Source organism: Solea senegalensis, linkage group LG20 (genome assembly GCF_019176455.1).
Source record: "Solea senegalensis isolate Sse05_10M linkage group LG20, IFAPA_SoseM_1, whole genome shotgun sequence".
NCBI lineage: Eukaryota > Metazoa > Chordata > Actinopteri > Pleuronectiformes > Soleidae > Solea > Solea senegalensis.
The window spans coordinates 1,529,170-1,546,049 of NC_058039.1; the positions used below are offsets into that span (position 1 = coordinate 1,529,170).

Below are 16,880 nucleotides of genomic sequence, written 5' to 3' on the forward strand. Positions count from 1 at the left end.
AGAAAACCAACAGTTTAAACATAAAAAATATAAAATCTAAAAAAGATTTAAAACTTTAAACCCTCTGGAGGTAAGGTGCTGTCTGATTATAAGAGTTACGAATAGAGTAATGTAATTGAATTTAAATAACTGTGTTTTTAATTTATAATGACCTTTGACCTCTGACCACCTCAATCAAGCCACAGGTTTACGCCCCCTGCTGGTCTGAGGTAGAAACAGTCAGGTTTACGCCCCCTGCTGGTCTAAGGTGGAAAGTCGTTGAAATAATAACCTGGAGACCAATCTTCCTGCAGATGTGAGCAATGACCAGCAGGTGGAGCCAGAGCGTAACGTTCATGACTGAAACGAAGACTGTGGTGGAGGTCAACAGGTGGAGTTGACCAGGTGGGTGGGGCCACAGACACAGGAAGTCGAGCTCATAGAAAACAGGAAGTAACACGGGGCAGAACACTACAAAATAACAGGAAGTACAAAGTGTAGTTTCTATTTTTTATTCATGATGAAAAGTTGAGTTTGACACAGAATAAAGATGTCGCTTTGTTACTGAAATGCTTCAGTGAAATCAAAGTATTTAGTGTCAAAATAAAAGCACTTATGAACAAACAAATGATATTGACCACGTAAAATCTTTCCTTTTATTAAAAACTTTGAAACATGTCGTTTACATTCAGTCAAAAGAAGAAAGAAGCCATTTTAGTTACGTAGCAACATGCTAACATTTAGCATAAAGATGAATTTTTTCTGTCGTTAAAACAAAAAATCTGATTAAGTTTTGTCAGTTAATGCTAACTGACAAGCTAGTTAGCATTAGTTGTGTCAGTTAATGCTAACAAATCTAATCTAGTAACAATCAATTTAGTTTGTCTGTTAAAAAACGTGAAACTTTATGATAAAAATGAAAATAAACCGGAATCTAAAAATGTTTGTAAAGGTTTAAAACAAATGATTGAAAAAAAAATGTGACCAGCTGATCAGTTTATCTTCACTGATGATGATGATGAAGATCACTGTCTGTTGCTCAGATGAACTCTTTGTGCTTCTTCAGGTCAAATGTGACTGTGACAGGGTGAATGTGTGTTTCCCTGTGGTCACTGTGACAGGGTGAACGTGTGTGGTCACATGATGCCGTTGGTGACGTACTGGAAGGAGTCGTACAGTTTGGTGGTGATGGAGCGCATGGATCCATCCACCAGCTGCTCCACCAGCAGCTGCAGCTGCTCCTCCGTCAGACTCATGTGGAAACGCTCCTTCAGGCCACGGATGGTACTGCTGCCATGGAAACACGGCAGGTGTGACCCTGCAGACAGGAAGTGACATCGTCATGAGGATAGGGCGCGTGTGTGTGTGTGTGTGTGTGTGTGCGTGTGTGTGTGTGACCTTGCTGCATGATCTCCACAATCTGCAGAACCTTCTCCATGTGTTTCCTGGCGGCGATTAAACCCTGAAGCATCAGCATCTTATAGTAGAGGAACATGTCTCCATCCAGACCTCCCATCACCTACACACACACACACACACACACCTTATAGTAGAGGAACATGTCTCCATCCAGACCTCCCATCACCTACACACACACACACACACACACACACACACACCTTATAGTAGAGGAACATGTCTCCATCCAGACCTCCCATCACCTACACACACACACATGTTCCACACCTCACACACACACACACACACACACACACACACACACACACACACACACACACACCTTCACACACCTTCACACCATCTCACACCCCATCCTCCTCAATAGACTCTCCTCCATTGGCCTCTCCCACACTCCCCTCAGCTGGTTCCACTCTTACCTCACAGGCCGCACTCAGTTTGTACAGCTCAAATCTTTCACTTCAAAACCTTCCCCAGTCACTACAGGTGTGCCCCAGGGATCTGTCCTGGGGCCCCTTCTCTTCATCATCTATCTCCTCCCCCTCGGCCACATCCTCCGTAAATTCAATATCCAGTTCCACTGCTTCGCGGATGACACCCAGCTCTACTTTTCTTGCAAACCAAATTCCACACTACCACCCCCCTCCCTCACCTCTTGTCTCTCTGAGCTAAAAACCTGGTTCACCTCAAACTTCCTTAAATTAAACTGCAATAAAACTGAACTCCTCCTCCTCGGCACTAAATCCACCCTATCTAAAGTTAACAGCTTCTCCCTCACCATTGACAGCTCCTCAGTTTCCCCCTCCCCTCAGGTAAAGAGTCTGGGTGTCATCCTCGACAGCACACTCTCTTTTCACTCACACATCAACATCACTACCCGCACCGCTTATTTCCATCTCCGCAACATCAACAGACTCCGCCCCTCCCTCACCCCCCACTCCACAGCCGTCCTGTTCACAGTCTCGTCACCTCCCGTCTTGACTACTGTAATTCTCTCCTCTATGGCCTCCCCCAAAAGTATCTCCATAAACTGCAACTGGTCCAAAACTCAGCCGCCCGTATCATCACAAAGACCCCCTCACACCACCACATCACCCCCGTCCTCCAGCACCTCCACTGGCTCCCTGTCAAACACCGCATCAACTACAAACTCCTCCTGTACACATACATGGCCATCCACAACCTTGCCCCTCCTTACCTGTCTGATCTCCTGCACATCATCATCCCCACTCGTTCCCTCAGATCCTCCTCCTCCATCCACCTCTCTGTGCCCCCTGCCCGCCTCAGCACTATGGGGGGGCAGAGCCTTCAGCCACTCTGCTCCCCAGCTCTGGAACTCACTACCACCTGACCTCCGTAACTGCGACTCTCTCCACCTCTTTAAATCACAACTGAAAACTCACCTGTTCCTGACCGCCTACTCCCTCTAACCCCCCCCTGCTATCACCACCACTCCCCCTAAGTTATTGTGTTGATTTTATGTGCTCCTTTTTTGTTTTGTTTTTTTACGAAATTGTGTGATTTTAATTTTATCGTGTTGTAAAGTGTCCTTGAGTGACCTGAAAGGGAATTTTAAATTAAATGTATTATTATTATTATTATTATTATTATTATAGTAGAGGAAAGTGTCTCCATCCAGACCTCCCATCACCTACACACACACACACACCTTATAGTAGAGGAACATGTCTCCATACAGACCTCCCATCACCTACACACACACGCACGCACACATGCGTGCACACACTTACGTGCACAAACTCTGGCGTGAGTTTAAACGCTGACGTTTCAAAGCCGAGGTTTCGTGGAGAACTTGAGAGGATGAATCCAAAGTCGATGTGGATGATGTGACCTTCAGAGTCCAGAAGAATGTTCCCGTTGTGTCTACACACACACACACACCCCCACACAGCAGCTCCGTACGTTAGCCTAGCTTAGCTTGATAATGATGGTGTATGAGCAGAGAGTCTCACCTGTCCTTCACCTGCAGCAGGTAACAGATGAGACTGTAGCCAGCACAGCTCTGCACGAAGTTCTTCTGAGCACTGAGGAACGCTTCAGTGGTGACGCTGCCGAACTCCTGCAGGAAGAAGTCCAGCAGAGACAGCTGACTCTGTTTACGCACCTGTCACAACAACAACAACAACGTCAGTCCAGGGGGGTATTCCATCAACGTAGCTAAGAATTGCCAGACTTAGGTGTAAGCTTGAAGCTTGAATAAGCTCCACCTCCCAATCTAGCTCCAAGCCGTTCCATCAAGTGAAATCAGCAGGTTCCACCTGACGCTTAGTCAAGCCTCAACTGTTAAGTCTCAACTTGTGCACGCCCACAGGGAAAATAAAAAGCCCATTCTAGTTGAGCTCGGAAACTGTGAAAAATGCCGAAAAGAAAGGGAAACGAGCGTGCAGAGATGTTCTCCGCAGCGGAGCAAACCCTCCTCATGGAGGTATATGAGGATTACAGCCACATAATCTGAAAGAAGGGCAATACCGCGGCAATCAATAAAGCGAGGGATGTGGCGTGGCAGAATATTGGTGACAGGCTGAATGTGTAAGTGACAAAGAAAATGAAGTATTTCAGCATCATCAAGGGACAAAATATATGTAGACAATAATCTACCAATTGATTTCTTTATGGTTTTTGTTTTAAACTAATCAATTATGTGGATCTATTAATGCAACCAAACCCTAAAATGAAAAGGAAAAGACAACCCTAATAAGTAACATTCATATGAACATAATTAAAATAGCATTATTGTTTCACTGCAATTTATGTGAAATTCTCCATATTTGATCATTTGGCAGCCCTAGTAGTTATGTTAGAACGTGATATTCATCACATTTATCAACTGAATGTCATGCAAATCGATGAGATAGCTTTCATTTATTTCCTGCATGTCCAATTGTATAGAATTGATATCATTTTCATTTAAGCCTGTCATTTTTACATGCTGTATTTGTGCTACTTCTGTATTTTGTCCCACATGCTATATGTTGAATTGTTGTGTTTTCATTTTATTTTATGTAAAGCACTTTGAATCACCTTGTGCTAAAATGTACTATATAAAGTTGCCTTGCCTACATTTTTGATAATAATAGGCTACATTTAATCAAAGTATTTTACATGACTCACATTTATCATACAATTGATGGTAGATTATTACATGAAGAAATGCAATGTTGGTTATCATTCTATAGGAAATAATCATATGACAGATCTATTGATTATTTATCTAGAATCATTTTAGCAAATCAAGCAATTCAATGGAGACGAGGAACCCTATTACAGTAAGTGAATGCAGGTGACAGCAAATCAATCATCTATCTCCTATCAATCTGAGGCCCTAACCCTTGTTTCATCAAATGAATGATGATCTCTTTAAATTTTCTTTTATTATATTTTTTATGTTTTACATATTATTTTATCATTCCATGACAGTTGTGTGTGTCTCTGTTTCTGTCTATTGGACATTCTTTGATCATAGATGGTGCTAAGCTTCACTTTTAGCCTGCTACAGACCAGGTTTGCCCGGCAGAATAAGTTACCATGGTTACCATGATTACTTGGGTGGCATTCACATTAGCCACCTTGGTGGAACAGGGTTGAGGCTCAGATTGATGGAACGGAAACCTGAGCCACAGTTATGGCTTAGCCATGGTTGGCTCTCTCTCTGTGTCAGTGGTGACACAGAGAGAGAGCAGCACCACTGATCCACCGCTGATCGCTGCATAAACTGCTGCTGTATGTGACTATCAGACTGAGTCTGTGCTCCGGTCATGGAGGACGTACTGAACAAATATGTTTAATTAGGACGTGTCAGAATGGTCAGTTATGACCTCTATGTGACCTTTTCTTAACAATGTGTGTGTTTGTACGTCGCTGACTAAATACGGCGACTGCTGGCCGCAGTCTGATGTGAAGTGGTGTGAACACACGAACACACGTTTGCTGACTTTATCCGGCACATTAGCTTCATATATAAAATCCTCTGTAAAACACTGTGCTCCACTGTGCAGCCATCAACAGCACACTTGTCCCTCCGCGTTGACATAATACCGCTCTCCCTCCCTCGCCTGCACTCTCGCAGGGACAAGGTGGAGCTAAGGTGGAGCTCTCCAAGTAAACTTACTGGTGGGCGGTAACATTCACGGTGAAATGCGCATGCTGCCGTCATAAGTGCAGGGAATTCAACATGGAGTGTTTTATGGCCTATACTTACACTAAGGGGGACCACGAAAACATGACTGAGTATTCTTTTTCCACACTTTGGCGACTGGTAGGGCCTCCAGAGTCCCAAATATAAGTATTAAAATGGTTAAAAAGTTGATTTTGCATAATATGTCCCCTTTAAAATCTCTCTGTTCCAGTGACAGTGTGTTTAATCCATGCCTGATCACCAGAGCTCCTCGTCACAGCCACAGATTCCACAAGTTTTTCGATCCTCTTAGTGAGCGACGCTTTCTTTTGTAAGTTTTCTTGTCATAGCCTTTCAGCTGATACCTTAGTTAAGATTTATAGCCCTTTTGTTTTCCTCCTTTCTGTTTGTACATTTTCACAGCCTTTTTAGCAACTCCAATCACTAGGATTGTGACTTACCTTTTATTAGTTAGATTGATTAGATCCAATCATTTAGATTGCGTTTTGTTTTTGACCTCATTCTTGGTTAGCTAAAGATCGCCAATCAATAGGATTGTGCTTTTGAGTTTGAGTTTGGAGAGTTTTCGGTTTTTGAGTTTTAGGTGATAACCATTGTCTGAGTTTGTTTCCTCTTCGGAGTGATTTTTTGTTCCTCATCCATAGTTCCACAACGTTTCTTTTGAAGAGCGTTGTGTTCTCCATTTGTTATAGTTTTTCATAGCCTCGCTTTTGTTTTCCCTCAGTAAAGAGGATCTGTCTTGTGTTTTGTTAACGAGTGCCAATAAAGACCATTAAAGGGCCTCTGCGTCTGAGTCCTCTCTGAACCATCTTGTCAATCGAGGCGTAGTTGTGGGGGACAGGGGTTGTGGTTTGGCGGGCTTGAGATTTCGTCGCTGCTTTTTGCAGATGATGTGGTCCTCATGGCTTCGTCGGCCTGTGATCTTCAGCGCTCACTGGATCGGTTCGTGGCCGAGTGTGAAGCGGTCGGGATGAGGATCAGCACCTCTAAGTCTGAGGCCATGGCTCTTAGCAGGAAACCGGTGGATTGCCTTCTCCGGGTAGGGAATGACTCCTTGCCCCAGGTGAAGGAGTTCAAGTATCTCGGGGGCTTGTTCACGAGTGAGGGGACGAGGGAGCGGGAGATGGGCCGGAGAATCAGAGAGCGGCTGGTGCGGTACTGCATTCGCTTTACCGCACGGTTGTGACGAGTGAATTACACTGTATGTTAGGACTGCAGCATCTATCATCAGTCATGATGAATGAGTGAATTACACTGTATGTTAGCACTGCAGCATCTATCATCAGTCATGATGAATGAGTGAATTACACTGTATGTTAGCACTGCAGCATCTATCATCAGTCATGATGAATGAGTGAATTACACTGTATGTTAGGACTGCAGCATCTATCATCAGTAATGATGAATGAGTGAATTACACTGTATGTTAGCACTGCAGCATCTATCATCAGTCATGATGAATGAGTGAATTACACTTGATTTAGCACTGCAGCATCTATTTACGCACCTGTCACAACAACAACAACAGCATCAGCCCAGCAGAGACAGCTGACTCTGTTTAAGCACCTGTCACAACAACAACAACGTCAGTCCAGCAGAGACAGCTGACTCTGTTTACGCACCTGTCACAACAACAACAACGTCAGTCCAGCAGAGACAGCTGACTCTGTTTACGCACCAGTCACAACAACAACGGTAGTGTCAGTCCTGGGGGGTATTGCACAAAACTAGAATAAAGAAATCCAGGATAATTGAGCAAGTGCGGCTTGAACTAGTCTGCTCGGCGCATCCTGGCTTAATTGGTTGCATGTTTGCCAAACCAGGATGAAAAGGCGCGGCTATGTTAAGCCAGGTGAAGATAGATGGGATAAGTGCGTGTTCATGGCATACTTAAATTACATTGTATTGAAATCACAGGCTTGGTATGTCCCGTGAAATCTTAATTCAAGTTCTCTCAATACATGTATGTATATGGCAGGGGGAAGGCACATCTGCAGCTGCAGAATTCACTTCTGCAAATTAGGAGACTGTGTCACTGGACTCCAGAAGGCTTGAGATATGTCAATTTTATGTAAATATCCTGCTTATTTAGTCCATAAAGTATATGAAGTCAGTGATGTGGTGCAAATAGAAAACATGTGCAAAAGGACCCAGATGCTGCACAGTCTCCTAAGCAGCCTGGTAACATTGTGAGTGTTGGCCAAAGTAAATCTACATTATGCACAAATCCTGCTGCGCTAATTGACATTTGGAGAGACAGATAGAGCTGGCAGATGTTAAAATCACACTCAAGAAGAGAAAGCTCTAAGAAATGGAGCTGGATCTTGAGATTAAATGCCGGACACTCAGGAAACCAGACCTGGAAATCCAGAAACTAGAAAGAGAAGTGAGTATTTCAGTGCACACAGTAACCATAACTGCAATACAGTGTTTTAATCTTTGTGATGAATGTAAAGTAGAATGTAAAACAGAAGACGCTTTCATGCCTAAATGCTCGTCTGAGGATTAGGGCTTCCTCATCCAGTGCATCCTCCAAAAAAGGACAAGCCAATATATAGAGGGAACAGGTGAATGGGAGTTGGACCTATATATAATATATTGCCCTCATCACAGATTTCATTGAAAACACAACTTCATCAGCTGTGTTTTGTAATCTCAATTACTGCATTAAAACACATATTTATGAAACCTCTGACGGCAATTTGACAAGCAGCCTTCATTAGCATAGCAATATAACACTTGGTCGGAGTAATAATACTACCACTTGAATCAATATAAAAAGACTGTTGCAATTACAAACAGCCAACAGATTTAAATGAAATGAGAAATGACTATATATGTAATATTTTAATACAGGATAATGAAAATGATGCAACATACCTAGAAAGACCATGGAAATGCTGTAAAACACATTAATTCCTCACGGGATTGACGGTGGAAATACAGGTGAATCACTAGGATTAATCTTAGCCTGGCTGTTAGCCTGAGGAGCAGGCTAGCTGCCGAGAATAAATCACCATAGTAACTTGGCCGGGTTAAGTTTGAGCTGCAGTCAGGCAGAGACAGCTGACTCTGTTTATGCACCTGTCACAACAACGACAGCATCAGTCCAGCAGAGACAGCTGACTATTTACGCACCTGTCACAACGACAGCATCAGTCCAGCAGAGATAGCTGACTCTGTTGACGCACCTGTCACAACAACAACAACGTCAGTCAGGCAGAGACAGCTGACTCTGTTTATGCACCCGTCACAACAACAACGACAGCATCAGTCCAGCAGCTGACTCTATTTACGAGTCACAACGCATCAGTCCAGCAGAGACAGCTGACTCTATTTACGCATGTCACAACGACAGCATCAGTCCAGCAGAGACAGCTGTCACTCAGCATCAGTCCAGCAGAGACAGCTGACTCTATTTACGCACCTGTCACAACAACGACAGCATCAGTCCAGCAGAGACAGCTGACTCTGTTTACGCACCTGTCACAACAACAACGTCAGTCAGGCAGAGACAGCTGACTCTGTTTACGCACCAGTCACAACAACAACGTCAGTCAGGCAGAGACAGCTGACTCTATTTACGCACCTGACAATTGTAATGAACACATGAATTACACTGTCTGTTCATTTCGTCACAACAACAACTATATGATGAATGAGTGAATTACACTGTATGTTAGCACTGCAGCATCTATCATCAGTAATGAAGTTATCAGTAACTTCATGAACTCATTTAATTCACGTGGTCATCACATGTATGAAAGACAGTGTAATTCATGTGTCCATCACATTTATCACTAACTTTATGAACAGACAGAGTAATTCATGTGTTCATCACATTTGTCAGTAACTTCATGAACCAATTTAATTCATGCGTTCATCACATTTATCAGTAACTTTATGAACTGATTTAATTCACGTGTTCATCACATGTATGAACAGTGTAATTCATGTGTTCATCACATTTATCAGTAACTTCATGAACTCATTTAATTCTTGTCTTCATCACATTTGAACAGATTCATGTGTTCATCAGGTCTCAGACCGACATCAGTATGAATCCACACAGCAGGTCGCTAATACATCGACAATAAGTTTGAAAATAAATCCTGAGCGACGAATAAATAACTAAAACCTGTTTTGTCGTAATATTTAAAGAAATGTAAAAGTAACTCCCTCATCGCCTTCATTTATTCACATTTCTCATAAAGTTTTCACATCGTACGGTTCCCTGACAGTAGCCGTCACATGACCGCGCTTTGCTGTGCTCGTACACAGCTGTGACATCACTCTGGGAAATAAGATGTTTCTGGGCTTTTTATGGCCTTTAGGAAGGTTTTACAAATGTTAAACTCTAAAAAATATAGAATATAAAGATCTATATATGTATGACCACATGAGTATTTGATGTTGCAGTACCACAAGTGACCACCATGACAAAAGTGTGTGTAAATACCTGGTGCAGGGACACAGCGTTGAGCACAGGTTCGATCATTCCACTGTCTGATGACATCACCAGAATCTTATATGGTTTGATCCACAGAGGAAGTCTCTCCTGCTGCCAGATCCACTGATACAGCAGGGTATCAATCAATCAATCAATGAATGAATGAATGAATGAATGAATGAATGAATGAATGAATGAATGAATGAATTAATTAATGAATTAATTAATTAATTGAGCAGTTCAAACTGATAAAATGAAATAAACAATAATGTGTGTGTGTGTATGTGAGAGAGAGTGGGTGTGTACCTGCAGCTGTCTCAGCACCTGATAGGCCAGCAGCTCCTGCCTCAGGTCATCTCCACACTTAACGATGACTGACAGTAACTTCCAGTTGATCATGTGACCGTACGGAGAAGCTTCTCTGATTCGTCTGTTAACACACAAGAGTTAATATTAACAAGCCCTAACTTAACTAAAGGTTAACCTAAACTAACCTTATGTTACATGCCCAGCAGGGGCATTAGGTTTGTTTTCTTGTTCTCTTCTCTCCTCTCTCCCTCCCCTATCCTTCCACCAGGTGCTGATCATGATGAGCTGCACCTGAGAGGACATGAGGCCACCGCCTTAACTTCTTCCATGGCCAATCACCTCACATGCCCCAGCCCAAAAGCATGGGCCTGATTAAAAGTAAGTTTCCAGATATTGAGATCTCACAAACTGCCAGTGACCCTGATCCCTGCTTTAAGCCTTTCATTTTGGAAGGCTCTGTTTCAGTTACAGGAGATCCGAAAGACCAGCAGCCAGTAAAAATGCTGCGTGACACAGGGGGCTCTCAGTCCATTATTAGAGAAGGCATATTGCCTTTGTCCCATGAAACATCCTGTCACTCAAGTGCCATCATCCAGTGGGTTGGGATGAGATTCATACCTGTCCCTTTACATCGTATACACATTTGTTCTTCCTTGATCAGTGGATTCATTAAAGTCGCAGTGCGTCCTGCTTTGCCAATTCATGGTGTTATTGATATTATTGTGGGTAATGACTTAGCTGGGGGCAAGGTTATGCCCGTCCCTGAGGTACTGGACAGTCCTGATTTAACTTTAGAGTCAGCGAGCATCACACACCCACTTTCTGAGGTTTTTCCTGCTTGTACGGTAACAAGAGCTCAGTCAAAGAAATATGGCATTGACAGTTTCCTGATGTGGTGACTGAGTCCAACCATCAACCTGACGCCCAGCAAGGAGACATGAGAACGTCCCTCCCTGGTCCAGGGGTTGGAAACTTGCCAGCTACTAGGGAAGAGTTCATCACGGCCCAACAAGTTGATGTCACGCTCTTAAAATGTCACTCAACAGTTGTCGGCCAGGAAGAAACTAAGCAGAAGAAAATAGTCTATGTCCTTGATAATGGCCTGCTGATGCACCGCTGGACTGGTGGTGTCTCAGAGAGTGAGGATTGGGGTGGGATTTATCAGGTTGTTGTGCCTACAGTTTTTTGTTCCCAGGTATTGTCCTTAGCTAATGACCACCCATGGTCAGGACACCTGGAGGTCACAAAGACCTATAACCGAGTCCTTAAACATTTCTTTTGGCCAGGACTTAAATCTGATGGTTGGTAAACCAAATCAGGTAATTCCCCCTGCTCCTCTCTGTCCCCTTCCAGTAACAGGTGAACCATTTAATTGGGTTATTAGATTGATATTAGATTGTGTGGGGCCACTACCAAAAACTAAAGCTGGGAATCAGTTTCTTTTTTACCGTCATGTGTGCTTCCACCAGGTTCCCAGAAGTTGTACCCCTGTGGAAAATTACAGCTCCAGTGATTACCAAAGCCCTGGTAAAGTTGTTTTTTTTCACTATTTGGTCTGCCAAAAGTGGTTCAAACGGACCAAGGTACACATTTTAAATCCAATCTGTTTGCTCAGGCCCTGAAATCCTTAGGTGTTAAACACATAACATCTAGCCCTTACCACCCTGAAAGCCAGGGGGCACTTGAGCGATTCCATCAGACTATGAAATCCATGTTGAGGAAGCACTATTTTGACTCCCAGAAGGATTGGGATTATGGTGTTCCCCTAGTTTTGTTTGCAGCCCGTGAAGCAGTACAGGAGTCACTTGGGACTCTGGAGGGCCTACCAGTCGCCAAAGTGTGGGAAAAGAACACTCAGTCATGTTTTCGTGGTCCCCCTTAGTGTAAGTATAGGCGATAAAACACTCCATGTTGAATTCCCAGCGCTTATGACGACAGCATGCGCATTTCACCGCGAATGTTACCGCCCCACCAGTAAGTTTACTTGGAGAGCTCCACCTTAGCTCCACCTTGTCCCTGCAAGAGTGCAGGCGAGGGAGGAAGAGCGGCATTATGTCAAGGCAGAGGGACAAGTGTGTTGTTGGTGGCTGCACAGTGGAGCACACAAACTTCCAGCCTCAGAGGATTTTATATATGAAGCTAATGTGCCGGATAAAGTCAGCAAACGTGTGTTCGCACCACTTCACATCAGACTGCGGCCAGCGGGCGCCATGTTTAGTCAGCGACTTACAAACACACACATTGTTAAGAAAAGGTCTCATAGAGCTCATAACTGACCATTCCGACACGTCCTAATTACATTACATTACATTACATTACATGTCATTTAGCAGACGCTTTTATCCAAAGCGACTTACAATGGAATTGAGTACAATCAGTCAGGGGTGGGAATCGAACTTACGACAATGAAGTCTTTCGCATACAGGGTATCGGTCTTAACCACTGAGCCACTCCACCCCCCTAATTAAAAATATTTATTCAGCACGTCCTCCATGACCAGAGCACAGACTCAGTCTGATACAGTCACATATAGCAGCAGTTTATGCAGCTCGCTGGTGGCGATCAGTGGTGCTGTCCCTAAGTGTTTTAACTGATTTACAGTTGGACAGTTTTCGGCTCAATCATTATGTAGGACGTCTCTTCCTGTGACGGCACTCTCGCCGTTTTCTGCGCACGCTGCCATATAGTCAGAGAACTAGTGGAGGGAGGGGGAGACGAATAGAGCTGTAAAGCGCTGTAAAGAGGACAAATCAGAAACCCCCTGGAAGAAGTGGGTGTGTGTTTGCCTGTGTCTCATTTGCATATAAAGGGACCATGCACGAAAACTGAGCAGGGAACTATTTTAATGGGGGAAATAGGGTATAATATGTCCCCTTTAAGTCCAGCTGAACTAGTGTTTGGATGTGAGATTAGGGGTCCTTTAAAGGTCCTTAAGGAGCATTTTATCAGCCCAGAATTAAAGGAAAAAAGCATTCCTGAGTATGTGGCCAAGCTCAAAGAGCGCCTTCAGCTGGCTTGCTCTTTGGCTAGGAATGCGCTGACCTCTTCCCAAAGGAAGATGAAGAAACGTCATGACCAGAGAGCAGTTGCTTGCCTGTTTCAACCCCGAGACAAGGTATTGATTCTTTTACCTGTACCTGGTTCTGCTCTCTCACATAAATTTTCAGGTCCTTATGTAGTGGAGAGCAAACTGAGTGATACAAACTACATCATCAAAACCCCTGACCACTGGCGGCAGACCAGAGTATGTCATGTCAACATGATGAAACTGTACCGCCCAAGAGAGGATGAAAAGGGGCCACCTACAACCCAAACATTTTCACCTATGGCTTCACTCTCTGAGGTGACGACTTCCGCTGCTGCTGATGGCCTGGTGATGCGTAACGCTACACCACAGGGGGCGAGACTTAGCAACACTGAGGTATTGTCTGATTTGCCTCACTATTTGTCTCATCTCCATGGTGACCAGAGTATTGACATCGCCAAACTCATACATCGCCAAACTCATACATGACTTTCCAAGCCTTTTCAGTGATATTCCCTCCCAGACCGGTCATCACACATGACATCATTCTGACTAACCCTATACCAATCAAACAGCGGGCCTATCGGGTTAGTCCAGCTAAGAGAGAGATGATGAAAAGGGAGGTTGACTATTTGTTGCTGAATGGATTTGCAGTACCGAGTTGTAGTTCTCCTTGTGTCCTAGATGTCAAGTCTGATGGAAGTCTGAGATTCTGTACTGACTTCCGAAAGGTAAACTCAATTACTGTCCCTGATGCACATTCTTTACCTCGTAAACCGTCAACTTGTGCATTGATGAGATTGGACCTGCGAGGTATGTTAGCAAACTCGACATGTTAAAGGGATACTGGCAAGTTCCTTTAACCCCCCAGGCTTCTGAAATTTCAGCCTTTGCAACCCCTGACAGCTTCCTCCAATACACAGTTATGCCTTTCGGACTATGCAATGCTCCTACTACCTTCCAGAGGCTAGTAAGTAAGGTTTTAGGAGATGTTTCAAACTGTAAGGCTTATTTAGATGACATTGTGGTGTATTCGAATGACTGGGCTAGTCACATAACCACACTGAGGGAGGTTTTTTGGGGCTTATCTGCCACATCTCTTACACTGAACCTTGCCAAATGTGAGTTTGGGAAAGGAACTGTTCTCCATCTGGGTCAGCAGAATGGTCAAGAAAAATTGTGTCCAGCAAAAAAACACCGCCATTTCAGAGTTGCTCTCCAGTTCTGTCTGCCCCAGATTTCACCTCCCCCTTTAAGCTGGAAGTAGATGCCTGTGCAGTTGGTGCTGGGAAAGTGCTTCTGCAAGAGGATGACCAGGGCATCGACCACCCCCGTGAGTTACTTTTCTCGCAAGTTTGAAAAACACCAACTTAAGTATTCCACTATTGAGAAAGAAAATCTTGCACTTGTGTTTGCTCTGCAGCATTTCGAAGTTTACCTAGGGTCAAGTGAAAAGCCTATCAAGGTTTTTACAGGTCATAACCCCCTAGTATTCCTTCATCGCATGTACAACCATAACCATCGTCTTATGCGTTGGTCACTTATTGTTCATAATTACAATCTGGAAATCAGCCATAAGAAGGGATCTGAAAATATTATTGCTGACGCACTGTCACGTGCAGCATAGTTAGTAGGGTTGTAGATTTTGTTGTTTCGTTCCAAACAAGGTATTTGGACTTGTATGGGTGGGGGTGTTACATGCCCAGCAGGGGCATTAGGTTTGTTTTCTTGTTCTCTCCTCCCTCCCTCCCCTATCCTTCCACCAGGTGCTGCTCATGATGAGCTGCACCTGAGAGGACATGAGGCCACCGCCTTAACTTCTACCATGGCCAATCACCTGACTGGAGGCTCAATAAAAGGGAGCCTGCTGAGGAGCTCACTCTCTCTCATGACAGAATTGCTGGCAGACAACAATGATGGTAAATGGTGTGTGGTGGGGAAGGGAGTTAGTTTAGTTTGGGGTACCCTGTACATGTCAGCACGTAGCCAACACTGTGTCTATATACACTAGGTTAGTGGTGGAGCGTTGCCATCCATGTAACAGTTTTGACAGTTATTTTGAACTCTTGTTTTTAGAGAGGACAGGGTTTTTGTTTGATAACAAAGGTTTAGTATAGGACTGGTTTTGTTTTATTGATTTCATTTATTTGGCACTCCACCTCCCTCCTTCCCCCCCCCGCCTTGTGTAAACCAGGCTGTTGTGTTCAAGTTAATCAATATTAAACATTATTTTTTAAACCGTCAACTTTGCCCTGATATAAATCCTTGGTTTGTCGTGTTGCTGTTCTGTTTCTCCAACAACAACTTAGGAACGTAACACTTAACAAACAAGAGCACACGGTTAAATATTAACAAGCCTAACCTAACTAAAGGTGAACCTAAACACACATGAGCACACAGTTAATATAGCCTAACTTAACAGCAGCAGGTTAACGGTCACCTGACTTTCTCCTCCCATGGTTCTTTGAGGGCGACAGCAGATGGATCTTCAGGATCTTTTCTGAACGCAGTCGAAGTTTGAGCGAGATTTTCTGACAGACGCCGTCTAAACAAGCACAGGTCAGAGGTCAGAGGTCAGGGAGTGTGAGTGAGTGTGTGTGTGTGTGTGTGTCTGTGCACCTGATGTCTCCTGCAGCAACAAACATTGTCTCTTTACTCTCCAAACTCGTGATGCTGTCGACTGAAAACTGACTGATGTTGTCACTGCTGCTGTGAGCTTCAACCTACACACACACGCACACACATATACACACGCACACATACACACACGGTTACTGTCATGGTTACACTCTCAGCCACGCCTCCTCACTGTCTCACCTCCACCTGCAGCTCTCCAATGTCGTCGGTCGCCCATGCGTCATCATCGTTGTCATAGTTGTGGACGGTGGACAAACTTCCTGTCCTGTTCTCTGACGTCAGCCCGTCAGAAAACAGGACATTAACGCCGTTTGCGGCGCAACAGTTCAGGTTTTCCGCGCCGCTCTCAGAGCGGATCCTGGTCTCCGGGATCCGGTTTGGGACGTGTGACGTCTCAAAGCTGTCACACTCCAGAACCTCCACATAGATGATGTACGGTGCCTGGGGAGTAGAAGAGGGCGGGGTTAGAGTGTGCATTGGGCGCATGGGGGGTGGCGAACGCAGCGTGGCGTTACCTTGTCTTTGGAGTTGAGAACCACGGCCTGTGTGTGAGGGATGCGGCACACGTGGTGCTGGTTCTGGGCGGTGGGCAGCCACACTCGAGCCGGCAGTTTGTGGTTGAGCAGAGACAGTTCAGAGATGAGTCGCTGCGTCTTCTGCTCTTTGGTCGCTAATGTCGCCAAACGCTTCCCGATGCACAACAGAGACTTCACAAACTCACGCTGCGGGCGGAGACGCTCGGGCTGGCGGGGGAGGAGCCACCACACACACAATGGGCTCAGCTGATATTCATTCATTCATTCATCCATTCGTCGTTCACATGACAGTCACAGAGTCACAGGGTCACAGGTCACATCGTCACAGGGTCTGTGAAAAGCGAGGGTCTCATTTTCCCAGGACCTACC

At 44.5% G+C, this 16,880-nt stretch overlaps 1 protein-coding gene across 8 annotated transcripts in view; it reads right to left on the reverse strand.

Annotated features, from left to right (window-relative positions):
- Positions 1-477: 477 nt before the first annotated feature.
- LOC122786613 (phosphatidylinositol 4-kinase beta-like) overlaps positions 478-16,880 on the reverse strand; it is a 28,263-nt gene continuing 11,860 nt past the window's right edge. Inside the window, exons 5-16 of one of the 8 annotated variants that reach the window (XM_044053038.1) lie at positions 16,491-16,718; positions 16,156-16,416; positions 15,958-16,061; positions 15,779-15,883; positions 10,311-10,434; positions 10,014-10,127; positions 3,372-3,523; positions 3,150-3,282; positions 3,054-3,109; positions 1,703-1,720; positions 1,523-1,598; positions 1,425-1,456 (exon numbers count right to left, since the gene is read on the reverse strand). In XM_044053038.1, coding sequence (XP_043908973.1) covers positions 1,565-1,598; positions 1,703-1,720; positions 3,054-3,109; positions 3,150-3,282; positions 3,372-3,523; positions 10,014-10,127; positions 10,311-10,434; positions 15,779-15,883; positions 15,958-16,061; positions 16,156-16,416; positions 16,491-16,718 — 1,329 coding nt within the window. In that variant the 3' untranslated portion in view covers positions 1,425-1,456; positions 1,523-1,564. Of the gene's footprint in view, positions 1,298-1,377; positions 1,499-1,522; positions 1,655-1,702; positions 1,721-3,053; positions 3,110-3,149; positions 3,283-3,371; positions 3,556-8,946; positions 9,038-9,063; positions 9,091-10,013; positions 10,128-10,310; positions 10,435-15,778; positions 15,884-15,957; positions 16,062-16,155; positions 16,417-16,490; positions 16,719-16,880 lie in introns of those variants that run through there. The other 7 variants (XM_044053036.1, XM_044053037.1, XM_044053039.1 and 4 more) reach the window with 7 other exon arrangements.